At 38.5% G+C, this 16,560-nt stretch overlaps 1 protein-coding gene across 2 annotated transcripts; it reads left to right on the plus strand.

The window, feature by feature from the left end:
• Positions 1–72: 72 nt before the first annotated feature.
• Positions 73–16,081, plus strand: RCN2 (reticulocalbin 2). Of its 2 annotated transcripts, none has more exons than XM_077780473.1 (7): positions 73–415; positions 810–915; positions 4,269–4,465; positions 9,772–9,885; positions 13,418–13,514; positions 14,577–14,719; positions 15,248–16,081. In XM_077780473.1, the coding sequence occupies exons 1-7, from the start codon at positions 272–274 to the stop codon at positions 15,398–15,400; spliced, it is 954 nt and encodes a 317-aa protein (XP_077636599.1). In that variant the 5' UTR covers positions 73–271; the 3' UTR covers positions 15,401–16,081. The 2 variants fall into 2 exon arrangements, with proteins under 2 accessions (XP_077636599.1, XP_077636600.1); XM_077780474.1 differs by having other exon boundaries at positions 14,580–14,719.
• The last annotated feature ends 479 nt before the right edge of the window (positions 16,082–16,560 follow it).

Below are 16,560 nucleotides of genomic sequence, written 5' to 3' on the forward strand. Positions count from 1 at the left end.
GCTGCCCAATCAGCGGTGCGGTCTGGCGCCCCGCCCCTCCGCCTGGGCCATTTAGGCCTCGGGCTGGCCAGCCCCACCACTGCAGTAGTCGCTCGGGCCTCCGTCGGCTAAGGCCTGAGGGAAGGCGGCCACCGCCCCCTCCGCGTCGCGTTCCCTCCTCCCCACGTCCCGCGGCACCGTCCGTTCGCAGCAGCCCGAGGAGCGCTGCCGCGGGTCTGAGTCCCTGTTGATATCCTTCCTCCCCTTTCTGTGTCCGCGGCGGGCCGGCGCGATGCGGCTGGGCCCGAGGCCCGCGGCGCTAGGGCTCCTGCTGTTGTGCGCCGCGGCAGCCGGCGCTGGGGACGCCGAGGAGCTGCACTACCCGCAGGGCGAGCACCGCAGCGACTACGACCGTGAGGCGCTGCTGGGCGGCCAGGTGAGGCGGCCAGGGCCGCGGCTGGGAGGGCCGGGCTTCGCACCGCGGCTCTAGCGGGCTTTGTCCCGGGACAAAGAGGGGCGGCCAGGCTAGGCCTGGCCCGGGCGGCCTGACAATGGGGTCCGGGCGGGGCGCCGCTCACTCTCTGGGGGACCCCGAGGCCTCCGAGCCTGAGGAAATAGCGCGGCCCAGGAGCCGGAGCCCTCCCACTCTCCAGTCACGGGGCAGGATCACTGAAGGTGTGTAGGAGGTGGGGGCCTTGGAGAGCAAGTGTGGGTCACCCCAAAAACCCTGGGCAGGGAAGGCTTCTGGTAGCCTTATTTTTTCCACCATTTTGCCCCACTGATGGTAATGCTTTACCCCCCCCCCCCCCGTGTATTGCTTACCCCCAAAGGAAGAAGTCGATGAATATGTTAAACTCACTCCCGAAGAGCAACACAAAAGACTGAAGTCAATCATAAAGAAAATTGATTTGGATTCAGATGGCTTCCTCACCGAAAGTAAGGACGTCCTACACCACTAACAATGGAGAAATCCCTTTGTAGGAGACAGGACCAAGCATTTTATGAAGCAGGGGTATCTGTTGAGTGTAGATTGCTAGTGTTACAACAAATGAGAGGTACTGTCAGAGGGGGGAAGAAGGACATGTTGAGTCAGTTTTATCTGGAAATCTTCAGACATAGGTCCCAAGTAAAAATCAGTGCTCTCCAGTAGTATATAAACATCGTTAATGCTACGTGGTATGTGCAATTCATACAGTGAGCAAGCACCCTATGTCTCACATGACTTTTATCAATGTCAACAATGTGATTCTTTTTAGAGTATTTCTCTAAATACATTGACATATTTTGTCAAAAACCTTCTTATGGTGTTATGTGATCTATTGCTCTTTTGATCTATGCTTCATTAGGAATTTAAGAATTTGCTTCTTTTTTATAAGTAGAGAAAGACCTGTTGCATGTAAATTACATTTATTACAAATTATTAAAGCTGGTAGAGGCCTTAGAATCATCCTGTCCACCTCTCTTTGTAGAGCTGAAGAAACTGAAGAGCAGAGGGGTAAGTGCCTTTCTTAAATGAGTGGCCAGGATTAGAATCCAAATTTCTTGCTCTTAATTCAGTTCTAATATCCTTCACTAAAAAAAAAAAAAAAAAATCTGAAGGGCACCTGGGTGGTAGAGTGGAGTAAGTGTCTGACTTGGGCTCAGGTCATGATTTCACGGTTTGTGGGTTCAAGCCCTGCATCAGGCTCTGTGCTGACAGCTCAGAGCCTGGAGCCTGCTTTGGATTCTGTGTCTCCCTCTCTCGCTGCCCCATCCCTGCTTGTGCTCTGTCTCTTTCTCTCTCAAAGATAAACAAACATTAAAAAAAAAAATCTCAGGGGTACCTGGGTGGCTCAGTTGGTAGAGTTTACTTTAAAAAATCTGACTGCTCTCAGGTAGGTTCTCCTGTCAGAAATGAAATGCACAGATTATTAAAAGAATATTCAATTGCTGTGCAACTGTCTCTCCTCATTGCTTAATTCAAGTGGTAAACCCTATCACCTTTCTAAGTCGATCCTCCAAAAAAGTCAGGAGATATTTTGCTATAACTTTTTTTTTAAGGTTTAGAGAGAGAGAGAGAGAGAGAGAGGAAGAAAGAGATTGCGAGAGAATACCAAGCACGCTCTGTGCTGTCAGTGAGAAGCCCAGTGCGGGCCTCAAACTCACAAACTGTGAGATCATGACCTGAGCAGAAACCAAAGGATGCTTAACCGACTGAGCCACCCAGGCACCCCATATTTTGCCACAACTCTTATTTAAATGCTCACCATCTGAAGTCAATCATAAAATTGCTGGACAGAGAAGTACAAAATAATTGGTAAATTTAAGATATGTTGTCAGTAAAATTGGTGCCCTCAGGAATATTAAGGTTTTGGTTTATCTACTTCAAATAAAAACAAAGCTTTAGACTCTAGTTGTCCTCTAAAAATAGGTCTATCTTTGGTTGCACTAGCAAGCACACAGAAAAAGTTGATTTGGAAGACTTTGTGGCACCTGTCTATTAGGGCTTAGATATGTTCAAATATTTAATAGTAAACTTTAAATAAGTTTAAAGTTAGAAGGAACTGAGTTCAAATCTTCATTTTACATATGAGAAAACAAAAACTTGAGAGGGTAAACTTAACAACCCCTTGTTGCACAGCTGAAGAGTGAACCCGTTTCTGGTCCCTTTTCCAATTATTCTATTATGTCATGATGATCTCTTTAAATAAACCAGAAGAAACCCTCATTGTACTTGAAACCCTCATTGTACTTGAAGGACCCTTCAGAGAAGTTTGCTAATTTGCACTTTAAGGACTAGGACTGGACTCAGGTTCTTCAGAGCATAAAATTCGATGGAAGGAGTTTGAGCTTTAGAGCCAAACATAGGTTTGACTCTGGATTCTGCTTACTGGCTGTGAGTCCTCAATTCCAAATGGCAATTTCTTGAACTGTAAAACAGATTAGAAATGGAAATGGAAAATGATTAGAATTGCCTTCCTTTGAAGATTAGAGACAGCGTTATGTGGAGGACCTGATACGTAATCGTTGTTCAGTAGATGGTTGCCATAATAATTATTCTGCCCTAATTTAGAGTTTCAGAAGAGACCAAGTGTCTTCACTTTTCAATCCACTTGACCTCCCCCAAACCAAGAGGAGTACCACTCTTTAAACCAAATGGTGTATCACCTTTAAGCCAAATGGTGTCTTTGCAAGTATTTTGGCTTTAAGCCTGCTGTCCTTGCAAATATTCATGTTCTTCCCCCACCACTTTTTTTCTATAATGCAGTATAGTAAATATCTCTGGATAGATTATTTTAAAGTTGATCTGAATGTGGACATTAGAGATTTAGGAACTTTCTCCCAGGTCTTCAGGTACCAAGTTAAGAAAGAGAGCTGTTGGAAGAAGGGCTTAACTCATAAGTGCTACCCATAACTTCTGTTAAAATTTTCTCCAGAAGTTTTATGACCTGGTTGAAGGACATATACTGTAACAGTTTTTCTCAAACATCAGTCACTTGAATACATTTTCAGTTTAGACCATTTACTATTTACCATCTCTTACTTCCTTAATATGGTTTTGATTCAACTCAACATGAAATTTATTTTAAAGGGAAAATTTATATTAGTTTCAGAAATGAAAACACTTTTTTCTAATACATATTAAAATAGGTAGTTATAAACATATTTGTACTTCCCAAGAGATCAGTGATAGTTAGCAAAGGTCATCTGCAATTTTGTGGATAGTTTTTATTTTTTTATTTATTTTAATTTATTTCTAGGAGAGAGAGAGCATGAGCAGGGGAGGGACAGAGAGAGAGGGAGATACAGACTCTGAAACAGGCTCCAGGCTCTGAGCTGGCAGTCAGCACAGAGCCCGAGGCAGGGCTCGAACCCACGAACCGCGAGATCATGACCTAAGCGAAAGTCGGACGCTTAACTGACTAAGCCACCCAGGCGCCCCAATTTTGTGGATAATTTTTACAAGTCAAGTGCTATTTTGGCTAATTGCTAATTCATTTAACAAATAACTTATTGAGCCAGGCACTCTCCAGGCATTTAGAGTACCTCAATGAACGAAACCTACTCAAACTCTGTACTCAAGGAGCATACATTCTATTTGGATCACATAGTGTTATTATATTCTTAGACTCCAAACTGCTCTCCCCACCTTCTACTCCTATTTCTATTGAATACAACGAGGCCGATTCTCATTCAGTATTTGAAAACACTCAAGATTTTTTTTCTTTTAGATAAAGTTTAGAAACCTTCACTTCTGTAAATATCAGAATTACTGTCAACATTCATTGTGTTCTGGGAAATTCTCACAGGTGAACTCAGTTCGTGGATTCAGATGTCTTTTAAACATTATGCTATGCAAGAAGCGAAACAACAGTTTGTTGAATATGACAAAAACGGTGATGGTAGTGTGTCATGGGATGAATACAACATTCAGATGTATGATCGTGTGATTGACTTTGATGAGAACACTGCCCTGGATGATGCAGAAGAGGAGTCTTTTCGGCAGGTGAGTATGTGTGCACGAGCTGTTCCTTTTTATCTGTCAGTTCACTTTCCCTTCCTGCATGAACGAGCACAAGAGGTTCTGAGATTATAGACTGGGAGTGCCTTGTTCTCTGGGCAATCGCCTGTTCCACTTCAGTGGTCATTTTGATGGTTTCCTTTCTCACCGGATTTAGGACTCTTATTCCAGACTACCTAAATTATCCTTGCATTTGTTTTTCTCAGCTGCATCATTTGTCCTCCTTGCTAGAGTTGCTTTTTGGTGTACTTTGAATATGTACCTCAATATTTCATTTTTTGTTGTTATTAAACACTTTTATATCATATTGACTAGGATTATAGAGGCCCATTCCCATTTGTAAACAGATGGTTTTATATAAATTATTCAGAAAAATTTTAATTGTAATAAAATACACATAAAATTTACCATTTTAATTTTTTTAATTTTTATTTTTGAGAGAGAGCATGAGCAGGGGAGGGGCAGAGAGACAGGGGAACAGAGGATCTGAAGAGGGCTCTGCACTGACAGCAGAGAGCCCAATGCGGGGCTTGAATTCGTGAACTGCGAGATCATGACCTGAACTGAAGTCAGATGCTTAACTGACTGGGCCACCCAGGCGCCCCCATTTAACCTTAAGTATGGAGTTCAGTAGCGTTAAGTACGTTCCTTGTTAATGGAACCAATCTCCAGAACTCTTTTCACCTTGCAAAACTGAAATTCTAAACTCATTAAACAACAACTTCCCGTTCCTCCTCCCCTGGGTCCCTGGCAATCACCATTGTACATTCTGTCTTTGAATTTGATTATTCTAGGAACCTCATATAAGTGGAATCATACATATTTTTGCCTTTTGTGAGTAGCTTACTTCACTTAACATAATGTTGTAGTCTGTGTGAGAATTTCCTTTTTAAGACTGAATAATATTCTATTGTGTGTGTATACCACATGTATATCCATCCATATATTGTGTGTATATACCACACTTTGCTTATCCATGGACACTTGGGTTGCTTCAACTTTTTGGCTCTTGTGAATAATGCTATGAACATGGGTGTACAAATACCTCTTTGAGACCCTGCTTTTAATTCCTTGGGGTATACGCCCTGAAATGGAATTGCTGGATCATATAGTAATTCTATTTTTCATTTTTTGAGGAACTTTCCTATGGTCTTCTGTAGATGCTGCACCATTTAAAATAACTCATTTTTGAAGATTCAGTATCACTATGAGTTTTGTTGATTCTCATGGTTTAATTTGTCATAATTATAAGATGTCTTGTTCTAGTGCTTTTTTTTAAACTATCTATTTTTTAATTTTAAGTTTATTTATTTTGAGAGATAGTATGAGCAGGGGAGGCCAGAAAGAGGGGGATAGAGAGAGAATCCCAAGCAGGCTCCATGCTGCCAGCTGCAGAGCCCCACCCAGGGCTGAAACTCATAGATCGTAAGATCATGACCTGAGCTGAAAGCAAGATCAGTCACTTAACCGACTGAGCCAGCCAGGTTCTAATGCTTCTTAAGCAGAAGTGAAGAAGATAATTTTTATTTAGGAATTAATAAGAACTCTTAATTAGTAATTTGTAGGAACTTTTCAAGACAAAGGAAAATAAGCTTAAAAAATTGCTATTTCAATATGAACTTTCACATTTCAAAGGTAATTATAAAGACTTTTTTGAATAGATAGTTTTTATATATGGAAAAAATAAACCCAGGGCTCCTGGGTGGCTTAGTCAGTTAAGTGTCTGACTCTTGATCTCAGAGTCATGAGTTCAAGACCCATGTCGGAGACCCAGCATGGAGCCTACTTAAAAAATAAATGAATAAAAAACTAACTGGTTTAATTAAACCAAATACCTTGTTGCAGATTGCTACATCCCAAAATATTAGTCAAGGGTGCTTGGAAAACATTTGAGCTTCTTCCATTCTTTAACATTTCATTACAGTGTCTAACTTTTAGTCTTTGTTTTGGCCATACTTATCATTGTACATGCTGTTTATTTCAGAATCATATTGACCACTTGAATTCTATAGGCCATCACTAACTCAAAGGGAATTGTTTTTTTCTGCTAATAATTATGCTATGGGTATGCCACCAGTGTTGAGATTAAGGGCCTTAGCCTTGGAGCCAGTCTGCCTGGCTTCATGTCCAGCTGTACAACGTAACAGTTGTGCAGCTTTGCGTAAACTATTAAACCTCCTTATACATCAGTTTCCTCATATCAAAAAATGAGGATAATAATAGTATGGAGAAATAGCAGTAAATAGGTGCAACTGGGCAGGTAAACAGTTTTCTGTTGATTTAAAAGAATACTATTGGAGAAAGCATGTGTGATTCACATAGGTTTATATTTAATATATAATTAGCTTTTAAAAAATCAGACTATAATTGTATTCCTTTTTTTTTTCTTTTGGTACCCGGAAGATTTCATAACTATCCCATCAAAACATGAGAAATGTTTATGTGTGATTTCTTGAGTCTGTATTCTTGGAACGGGGTGATTAGTAATAGATGATGGTGTTGAGAAAAAAGATCTGCACTTTGAAGGGATACAAGACCCATTAATATCAACTGTTTATGAAGTTTTCCTTTTAAAAAATGTCTGGTTCTAACAATGGGTTTGCCACCAAGGTACTCAGTACATTTTGATTATTAAACTCTCCTTTTCAAGCGTGAATTAGATCTTAATAGTGTAAAGGAATTGATGGATCCCTAATGAATACTTCTCAATGGGCGTCCTGCTGGTTATTCTTCGACAACCCAGGAATATCTCTACATGAGGTGTTATCTCATATCTCTTGTCATGGCCCTGTATGAAGTTCTAATCATAATGCTTTATTAGAATTTGATATATATAACCCCCTAAAAGTGGACATGGGGTATAAAGATAAACTCAGACACTTCTGCATTATTCTTCAAAATAAAAACGAGGATGAAGAATGAATTAGTCTTACTCAAAGTTACGGACTTAACATTATACCATAACTAATCGTCAAAAGTAATTGGATATCTAAATAAAATGAAATTTTTCTATATGGAAGCCTATTTAAAAAAACCCAAAAATCAGTATGATGTGTGAATTTTATTTTTAGTAACTCTCCATGTAGAGAATAGAGATAACCTGTAATAATGGCCCTCTAAGGCTGTGAAATGCCTGAAAAAGCATTTCTTTATGTAATGATTAACAATTATAGTCAGCACTTTTAGGCAGGATAATTAAAGTTTGGGGACCTACCTGGCAAAAGTTCAATTGGTATAACTTCTAAAGCCAGCTGCTGAATGTGCATGTACAAGCAATATTTATTTATGTAAGAATCTGGCATGTGGCTAATCAGAATTTTTAAGACCTAGACTTTTGTTCTGGTATCACAGGTTATATATTTCCTCATGTAAAATCATTAGTCTACCAAAAGATGGCAGTTTTGTTCTTCACAAGTTTCTGTTATAATAAAAAATAAATGATTATGGTCATTTCTACCTTCTTACTACCGTATGTAGCACTTTCCATTCTCCACTAGAATACAGTGTTGTTACACAGAAGAGTGTTGAGGTTTTATGAAACTGACAGCCTTTTTTGTTGTTATCTTTTGCCACTTTGGAAAAACAGTCTTTCTGTGTATTGGCTTCTTTAATTTGAGTTGCTCTTAAATTGTTTATTTCAAATAACCATGAATAAACTGTTTTTTTAATTTCATTATTTCATTTGATTTTAAAAATCTTAGAAATATGAACAAGAAAACTACTTTCCTTAATTTTTTTTTTAAAACAATCTGAGCTTGTTGAAAGAGATCCTTTCTTTCCATAGGCAAATTTGGCCAAATTCAGCTCCCGCTGCTTAAACATGGACCTTTTTGCTCCAAACTGAAGGGTTCTTTCATAAGGAAATCTAAGCACTTAGTATTTTGAATAGTGGTTTATTCAAAAAGAACTTGATTGACTGAACAAAGTACCTCAAATTCTTGTTTGTCTACTTTTCCCCATGTTAAATCCCTGAACATGAAATGTAAATTATTTGGCCTAGTTATGTGAATTTAGGAAACATTAAGTTAGAAGGAGCTATTTGGAAACAAGGTTGTTGTTATTTTTTTCTGTCATGATTTGGTAGGTATAACTGGCTAGTGGAATCTGGATGGTTTAAAAGATGAACTTCTTTGGGGAAGAAGTGAGCCTCTCCACTGTAAATCAGTCATTGTAAAAGAACTAGTGTTTCAGTAAATGACTGCTACCTAACGTCTGTTCTAGAAAACTGAAAAGAGCATTTCTTTTCAACAGTGAGACACAAAAGCTTCTAAAATATTTGAAATTGTGGGTTTTTTTTTTATGTGCTGTTTAATGCATACAGTTTACAGAAAGGAAAGTTTTTCCCATAAATTCTCAAAATAGAATTTATGCAGGATTAGCAATATAGAACTATTGGCTTCCAAGGCTCTTGATTACAGAATTACCTTTGAGAAATGCATTAAAAGCAGCCTTGTCTCTAATAGCCGCCACTTATTTTAGTAATTGTGCATATTCCATAAAGGAAAAAAGAAAGATGGGTGTGAGAAAGTAGAAAAGTGTGTTTACTTAACTTCAAAATAGGTCCGCTTCAGCTTTTGATGTGTTTGTACCTGAATAATTATTAGCACTCTAAAGCCTACCAACAGTAGACTTTGAAATATTAGGTACATATACCAAAAGTATTCTCATAAGAGGGCTATTTTTCTGAAACCTGTTAACATTTTTGAAAAGTCATTCCAAGGACCAGAAAACAATTTGAAAATTATATAGCAAGAAATAATACATAGTCTGAATTTATTGCTTTTTGGGCATTCAAAAAAGTTGAGACTGTTACAGAAGATAATGTATAGTACTGTAGGAAGGATCAAAGTTCAATATCCCAGCTGTACTTCTGACATCTCTCTCGATCATTTAATTTTAGTTTTCTATTAATAATAGTAATATGTAACATTTCTTAAATGAAGAAGTTACTAATTGCTTGAGAGGGATTCTCATCCCAATTGCTTAATAGAGATTTTGATCCTGATTTTATAGCTGAGGAAACCAGAGAGGTTAAGCAACATGCCCTTACCATAGCTGGTAAGTGGCATTGCTGGCATTCAGATCTGAGTCACTCTGACTCTAGAGTTTGTGTCTCAATTGCTTCTCATAAATGTTTGTTAATCTGTCTAACCTGCCCTCAAAGGGGCGATATGAAGATAATGTACGAGAATGTACTTCAGATTTCACATAGTATGCATTTTTCAAAGTATGTATAAAGATGTTGCCATGTGGATGAGACCTTAAAAATATTCAATGTTTAATTTTCAAAGCTTCATTTAAAGGACAAGAAACGATTCGAGAAAGCAAACCAAGATTCAGGTCCTGGTTTGAATCTTGAAGAATTTATTGCTTTTGAGCATCCTGAAGAAGTTGATTACATGACGGTAAGGAAGACAACTTTTAAGAGAATTCTTGAGTGACCAAAATTTAAAACCTGGTTTTTTCTAAGTTGTTAAAATGAATTGTATAGCAACCAGAATTTTTAATAGAACACAAGATCCAAAGATGTCTCCACTTAAGAGTAGAGGTGGGAAAGGGTGTCTACTGCTGGGGGAGGAGTGCTGATTAGGAGGGAGAAAGTAAATCTCCATCATATGTGTGAGCCGCATGCTTCCCTTGGCTGTTTTCTCCCTTATAACCACATTACCTTCATTGTCTTCCTTGTCTCTTGTAGCTTTCAGACTTTTCTGTTTTCCAGTATCAGTAACATCAGTACTTCCTATTTAGTTTACGACATCACTTGTAAGAAGTTCGCGTCTGGGAAAACATACTACCTTTGGATCCCTTTTCATAGGGTGTTGGTGAGGGGGTGGGTGCAGCTGCTGCTGATTTACCTGTTAGCAGCGTGAGGCATGAGGAGCCCTCTCATCGCTTTAGTACTTAAAAGAAGTACCAGTTGTTCAGAATTTTTGTTGAACTGTAGAATTTAACTCAGCAAGCATTGATTGAGTCCCTACTATGACGTGGCAAGCTTCTTGAGAACAGAAACTATCATATTGGAGGGTAAAGACTAACAAATAGCTTTATAAAAAAAGACTAAACATTCAATATTGAGGTCTGTTCCTAGGCTCAGCCTCCAGCTGTGTGGCTTGGTCCTCTGGATATTTCAGGAAGGGAAGATGTAGCTTTATGTTAAATGGATCATGACCAGAAGCTGCTGTGTTGAATAATAAGGCTGCAGTTAACCTTTCTCTCTGTAGCCCAGTGGCAAGACCATTGTGACCACATTTGCCACTGAGGCTTCTGATTTCTCACTTGGCACTAAACACACAGCCTAGCTTTGGAACAGTGCTGGGCAAAGTTTGTTTAAGTGCCAAAATTAAGTTAAGACTAGCTAATTGAACCCTAGCATGGCAGGCAGAGCATATGGGATATTGATTCTCTGGGGAATAAGGAGCAATTGACTCAAAGACTGAGGAGAGGAATGACTAGTGAAAGCAATGAAATAATTTGGGCATCATGCGCTACGGCCCCGGTGTATAATGTGGCAATGGAACGAAATTGGCATGAACAACATTCTGAAGAAAACACAGCAGAAATGTTGACTAAGTACGGGAAGATAAGGAAAAAGCCAGAGAGGACTCTGAGGTTTTCAGCTTGTGTAAAAATGATCAAAACAGTAGAACCATTGGCAGAATGGGGTGTGTCAGGATGGAACAGGATGTGCCGAGTGGGAGTTGACTGCGGCACATAAGATGTGTGACCAAAAAGTGGTATCTCATTCAAAGCAGCTTCATTAATTCTTATTTACCTTAATTTGTTTTGGTGCATCCCTTTTTCCACTTAAAAAATATATTTGATAAAGGGAAAGACAGGGTGCAAGATCAACTGGGTGATTTTACTTTGGATTAAAAGAATTTAAAGTACTTCATTCATGTAGTTTCAAAATTTCCTTTTTTTTTTTTTTTGAGGGAGAGAGAGAATCCCAAGTAGTCTCAGCCTCACAACTGTGAGATCATGACCTGAGCTGAAGTCAAGCATCAGATGCTTAACCAACTAAAACATTAAGGCACCCGCAAAATTTCTTTTAACCATGGCAACATTGAAATAGGTCTGTTGTCTCCCAAGAGGATTACTTAAATGGAGGAATAATCATTTTAATCAGTGATTCTTAACTTACATGGGATCACAGACCCCTTTAAAAATGCGGAGCAACCTGTGGACTCTGTCCCAGAAAAATCACATATGCTCCTACACACAAAATATGGGATTATAATTTCAGGAGATTCTCAGATTCTCTAAAACTAATCTTTGGATATCTAGGTTATGATCCCCTGACTTCTGTGTATAAAATCTGTTAATATTTGAATTTTAGAAAACTAACAATTTGTATTTAAGTGTTATGCAGATGTAAAGGAAGCCTTTAGAATCGGAGACTTAATATATTTTCGTTACAGTTGTGATGCTAGAATCCAGGTGGAAAGGTGTTCGGGTGGCAGCAGGTTGTGAGGACAGAGTAATAACTGTAACCCATAAGAGGCGAGGCATGGAAGAAAAGAAACCAGGATGGTGATTAAAGAGTGCAGTAAAGTCATGGGGACTTGAATGTGTTAAAGGCATAGAAGAAGAAGCTGATAGAGAAGAGATTGGAGCCTTAGGAGAGGCCAGAGTTAAGAGTGAAAAGAAAACACTCAGGAAATGGAAAAGTATGGGATCTAGAAAGACCGTTGAGGGGTTCACCCTAGAGAAGGGGGAAAAGGTTGCTAACTCCTGAGATTGAAGAGAAGGATGAGAAGAATAGGCATAAAAATAGAGGCAATTAAAGATGAGGATGCAATGCTGGTAAACAAACGTTCCTTGGGGCTCCTGGGTGGCTCAGTCAGTTGAGCATCTGACTTCAGCTCAGGCCATGATCTCACAGTTTCATGAGTTCAAGCCACATATCGGGCTTTCTGCTGTCAGCACAGAGCCAGCTTGGATCGCCTGTCCCCTTCTCTCCCTCCCCTGTTCACACTCTGTCTCTCAGAAGATACCTTGTACCTTGTTTGGAAAAATGAGAGGGTCTTTGCCAAGAGAGTATTTGGAGAGAGTTGCAGTAAGGCTCAAAGTGGAGTTTTCAAAAAGCAGCTTTAGACTATGTGTTAGGGAAACTGAGACAGAGACAGACTTCTAAGCTACAGTGAGAGTCCCTTGAAAGGAAAAAAATTAATTTATAAGCATTAGGTTTGTGTTTGTGTTTCTCTTTCTTTTAGACTTTATGATTCTGGAAAAAAAGAAAGTGATGTGGGTCTGCTGTATGGGGTGGAGATTGGCAAAGTAAGAAAAGGGTACCAGAAGATATAGGAAGGTAATAAGGGAAGGTTTGAAATAGCTGGCTATTAAACAGGTCATCTTGGGTCAAGTGTAACTAGAAAGTGTATAATCTTTGGGTTAAGGAGGATTGGTTGATAAAAAGCCAGGATAAAAATGAGGAGCAGATTTGTGGCAGTTTGGGGTGGATGGGGTAGATTTGGTGGAAGAGGAAGCAAGGAGGTATAGGTTTATGGGGGACTGACCCATTTCATTTAGATCTGGAGGCAGAACACTTCAACACGAAGGGATCTAAAATGAGGGTCCTTTGTGGGGGTTAATGGACTAGAGGAAAAGTGGAGCTAAAGGAGACTCGGGCGGTAAGAGGTGTCCTTCTGGAGAAGGGGAATGTGCAGAAAATAGGATTGTGATTTTAGTGCTCAGGTTGTTTAAGAGGGTGAAGTGGAGTTCTTCTCAGTAGCAGAAGCTATTGAATTTAAAACTACGTATTATTTGTGTGTGGTGTTATTCCTGCTTCTGAATTCCAATGTTTAGAAAGATTGTCTTGCAAGTATGGACAACTAAAATGATTATTCTTAAAGAACTTCTGTACTAGGATGGACTCAGATGGTGGTGGGGAAATTTTGTAACTAATTGTTGTTGTTGTTGTTTATGAACATGCAATAGGAATTTGTCATTCAAGAGGCTTTAGAAGAACATGACAAAAATGGTGATGGATTTGTTAGTTTGGAAGAATTTCTTGGTGACTACAGGCGGGATCCAAGTAAGTACCCTGGGGTATGTGGAAGGAGGAAGAGAATAATGGAATTAAGAAGAAAGGAATTGGGAGACAGGCTTGCTCACTGGGGTCTGTTTGACAGAGGGAAATGGAACAAGAAGAACTGTGCCTGATTTCTGCTTGTTCTGCCAAGTAAATATAATACAAGCAAAACAGAAGGACTCACGGCTTATGTGAGAATGCTCTCACTTTTAGTTCCACGTCTAGATTCAAACAGTTTTCTTCCTTTCCAAACAAGTGTATTGTAATTATCAATCCAAATGGGCGAGGAGGAAAGGTTAATATTTTTAAGCAAAATCCTGTACCTTTGCATGAAGGTCTTAAAAGAAAAACAAAGTACTGAAATTACTGGTATAGACCGTGGAAGGCATCTTACTGAGTGCTTGAAATTTGAGGAGTCTGCATGTGCAGCTTTTTCTCTTCACAGCGGTCTTTTTAGAATTGTTGCTTGAAAGCATCACTCAGTGCATATTTCACTTTAAAATCACACATGATATTACTTTACAAGCACACCTAGGAAGCTTTATATAGTCGCATGATGGACATGTGAAAACTAGATACCAGAACAATTAGCAGCAGTTAATTGTGATAATATACATCACTTTAAAGACTCTGAGTGGTGGGGCACCTGGGTGGCTCAGGTCATGATCTCACAGTTTGTGAAGTTCTCGTGAGTTCGAGCCCCATGTCAGGGTCTCTGCTGTCAGCACAGAGCCCACTTCTGATCCTTTGTCCCCCTCCTCCTCTTCCCTTTTCTCACTCGTTCTCTGTCTCTCTCTCTCCATCTCCATCTCTCTCTCTCAAAAAAAAAAAACCTTTAATAAAAAATAAAAACTCTGGGTCATTTAAACTTACATGTCACTTTAGAAAATTATATAGTATATACTTATTTCAGGACTTTCCAGATAAGTGGATCTGTTTCATTGGGCTTCCTTGATGTAGTAAGCTTTACATTTATTTCCTTTATTCTGGGGATGTACCAAACTTCTTATTGGATACAGGTTCTATTCTTGTGTATGTATATTGTGTTTTATTTTTTTAATTAAGCAGCAAATGAGGATCCCGAGTGGATACTGGTTGAGAAAGATAGATTCCTGAATGATTATGACAAAGATACTGATGGCAGGCTTGATCCCCAAGAGCTGTTGTCTTGGGTAGTACCCAATAATCAAGGAATTGCACAAGAAGAGGTGAGTGTTAAAAAGTGACTATATATACTCCTCTTTCTCCCCCAGATAGGAAAAGAAATTCAAAGCCATAAGCCAAAAAAGAAGTAATGAAATTGTTTCTTTAGGATCCATGCATTGCTGTTTCTTGACTTAAATCTGTGAACTGTTTTACATTGTCAGGGAGACCAGGAAGTTAAGATTATATCATGTATTAATTTGATAGTACAGTGAATAGAACAATAAAGTTTATACTTTACCTATAAGGGCCCAACATAGGTTATATTAATTTGGCTTAACTTTGAGGTATCCTGCATTGGATTTGAGTGGGGAGGAGGCAGAACCTGGCAGAAATTAAGAAAGGGGATAATAAGAGAAGCTGTAGACAGCATGATTATAATGTATAATATTTTGAGATACTTAGACAATAATGAGCACTTGGCACACCTGAATGGTTTTGACAAATCCTATCACATTGAAATGTGAACATCTTGCTGAAAATGCTTATTATACTTGACACCTTTTTGTTTTTTGTTTTGTTTTGTTTTGAAGGCTCTTCATCTGATTGATGAAATGGATTTGAACAGTGACAGAAAGCTCTCGGACGCAGAGATTCTGGAGCACCAGGACTTGTTTCTTACCAGCGAAGCCACAGATTATGGCAGACAGCTTCATGATGAGTATTTCTATCATGATGAGCTTTAATCCCTGGGTAGATCTGGTAGAGTACTGTCTCTTTTATAATTTGTTACCAGCTTTACTTTTGTGATAAAATATCGATGTTATATTTTACACTCAAGTCTTACCACAGTCAGAATGATCTTAAATGTAGATTGTAATCTTGGCCTTTTAGAAGAAGAACAAAACCAAACCTGGTATTTATTTCAAAATGTATTGAAGAAATAAAACAGTATTGTGCCATATGACAACAAAGTGTTTCCTGAATATTCCATGTGTTTAGTACTGTATTGTGGGATATTTGAGTTCTGTTTCCATACTTGAAAAGAATGCAGGATTTTAGAGATGCCTGAACAATATTATTTAAATAGTATGTGACTGAGCTATCAATTTTTCTTTTGTTTTAAGTAGGTTTAACTTTGGAACTGACAGAAAGGACATTGTTTTTAGATTTAGCATTTTGTTTTAAAACCTTTAAAGGAACCTTTAGAAGGACTTATACCTCACATTTTAATGTTGAGAAGTTCTGCTTAATTTTAAAATGGTTTCTATAAAGGGTTTTATTGTATGAAATAGAACTATATTTTTGCATATGTATAGATAGTAATTATATTTAATGTGTAACTATAGCATTTGGTGTGTGGAATTTGACATTGTCCAGAACTCTTCATTTTTGACTGATTAAAAATGAAATGTCCTATCTTTTTATATGTTTGTTTTTCTTTGATGTCTCAGATATTTCACATAAGTTTACATAATGATCTTACCTTATTCGTTCTTAGATTTGGGTAGTGAGTGTTCTCAAAACTTAAATTATTCTTGCTACATATTCTTATTTTTTCTTTTTCTTCTTCTGATAAAAGAATTAAGTTATAATTGAATGTACACTTGACCTATTTTGGTTGCTATTGTAATGAATGTGGTCCTGCTGCTTGGTGCTAGAAGTAACCCTAAGAATTACACAGGTTGAAATCCGTAGTAGAGCTGGTTAGTTATCAGTGGCAGAGCTCACTATCAGTTCTATTGAAATTAAAATCATACTTGATAAGTATTTGTCAGTTTCAACCTTATTCAGGAGATCAATTTATTCACCTTTGCAGTGAGTAAGAAAAGTGACAAGGTGAGGAATTTGTGTTTTCCTAGCTCTTACCCACAGATAGTCTTTTTTTTTTTTTAATTACTTTTGG

This window comes from Crocuta crocuta, unplaced genomic scaffold (assembly GCF_008692635.1).
Source record: "Crocuta crocuta isolate KB4526 unplaced genomic scaffold, BGI_CrCroc_1.0 scaffold310, whole genome shotgun sequence".
Lineage (NCBI taxonomy): Eukaryota > Metazoa > Chordata > Mammalia > Carnivora > Hyaenidae > Crocuta > Crocuta crocuta.

Excerpts from the sequence above, each read along its gene's own strand:
- RCN2 (XM_077780473.1), top strand. The coding sequence starts at position 272 with ATGCGGCTGGGCCCGAGGCCCGCGGCGCTAGGGCTCCTGCTGTTGTGC. Across the intron at positions 416-809 it reads AGGCGCTGCTGGGCGGCCAG|GAAGAAGTCGATGAATATGT; the intron begins GTGAGGCGGCCA and ends TTACCCCCAAAG. Across the intron at positions 14,720-15,247 it reads AAGGAATTGCACAAGAAGAG|GCTCTTCATCTGATTGATGA; the intron begins GTGAGTGTTAAA and ends TTTGTTTTGAAG.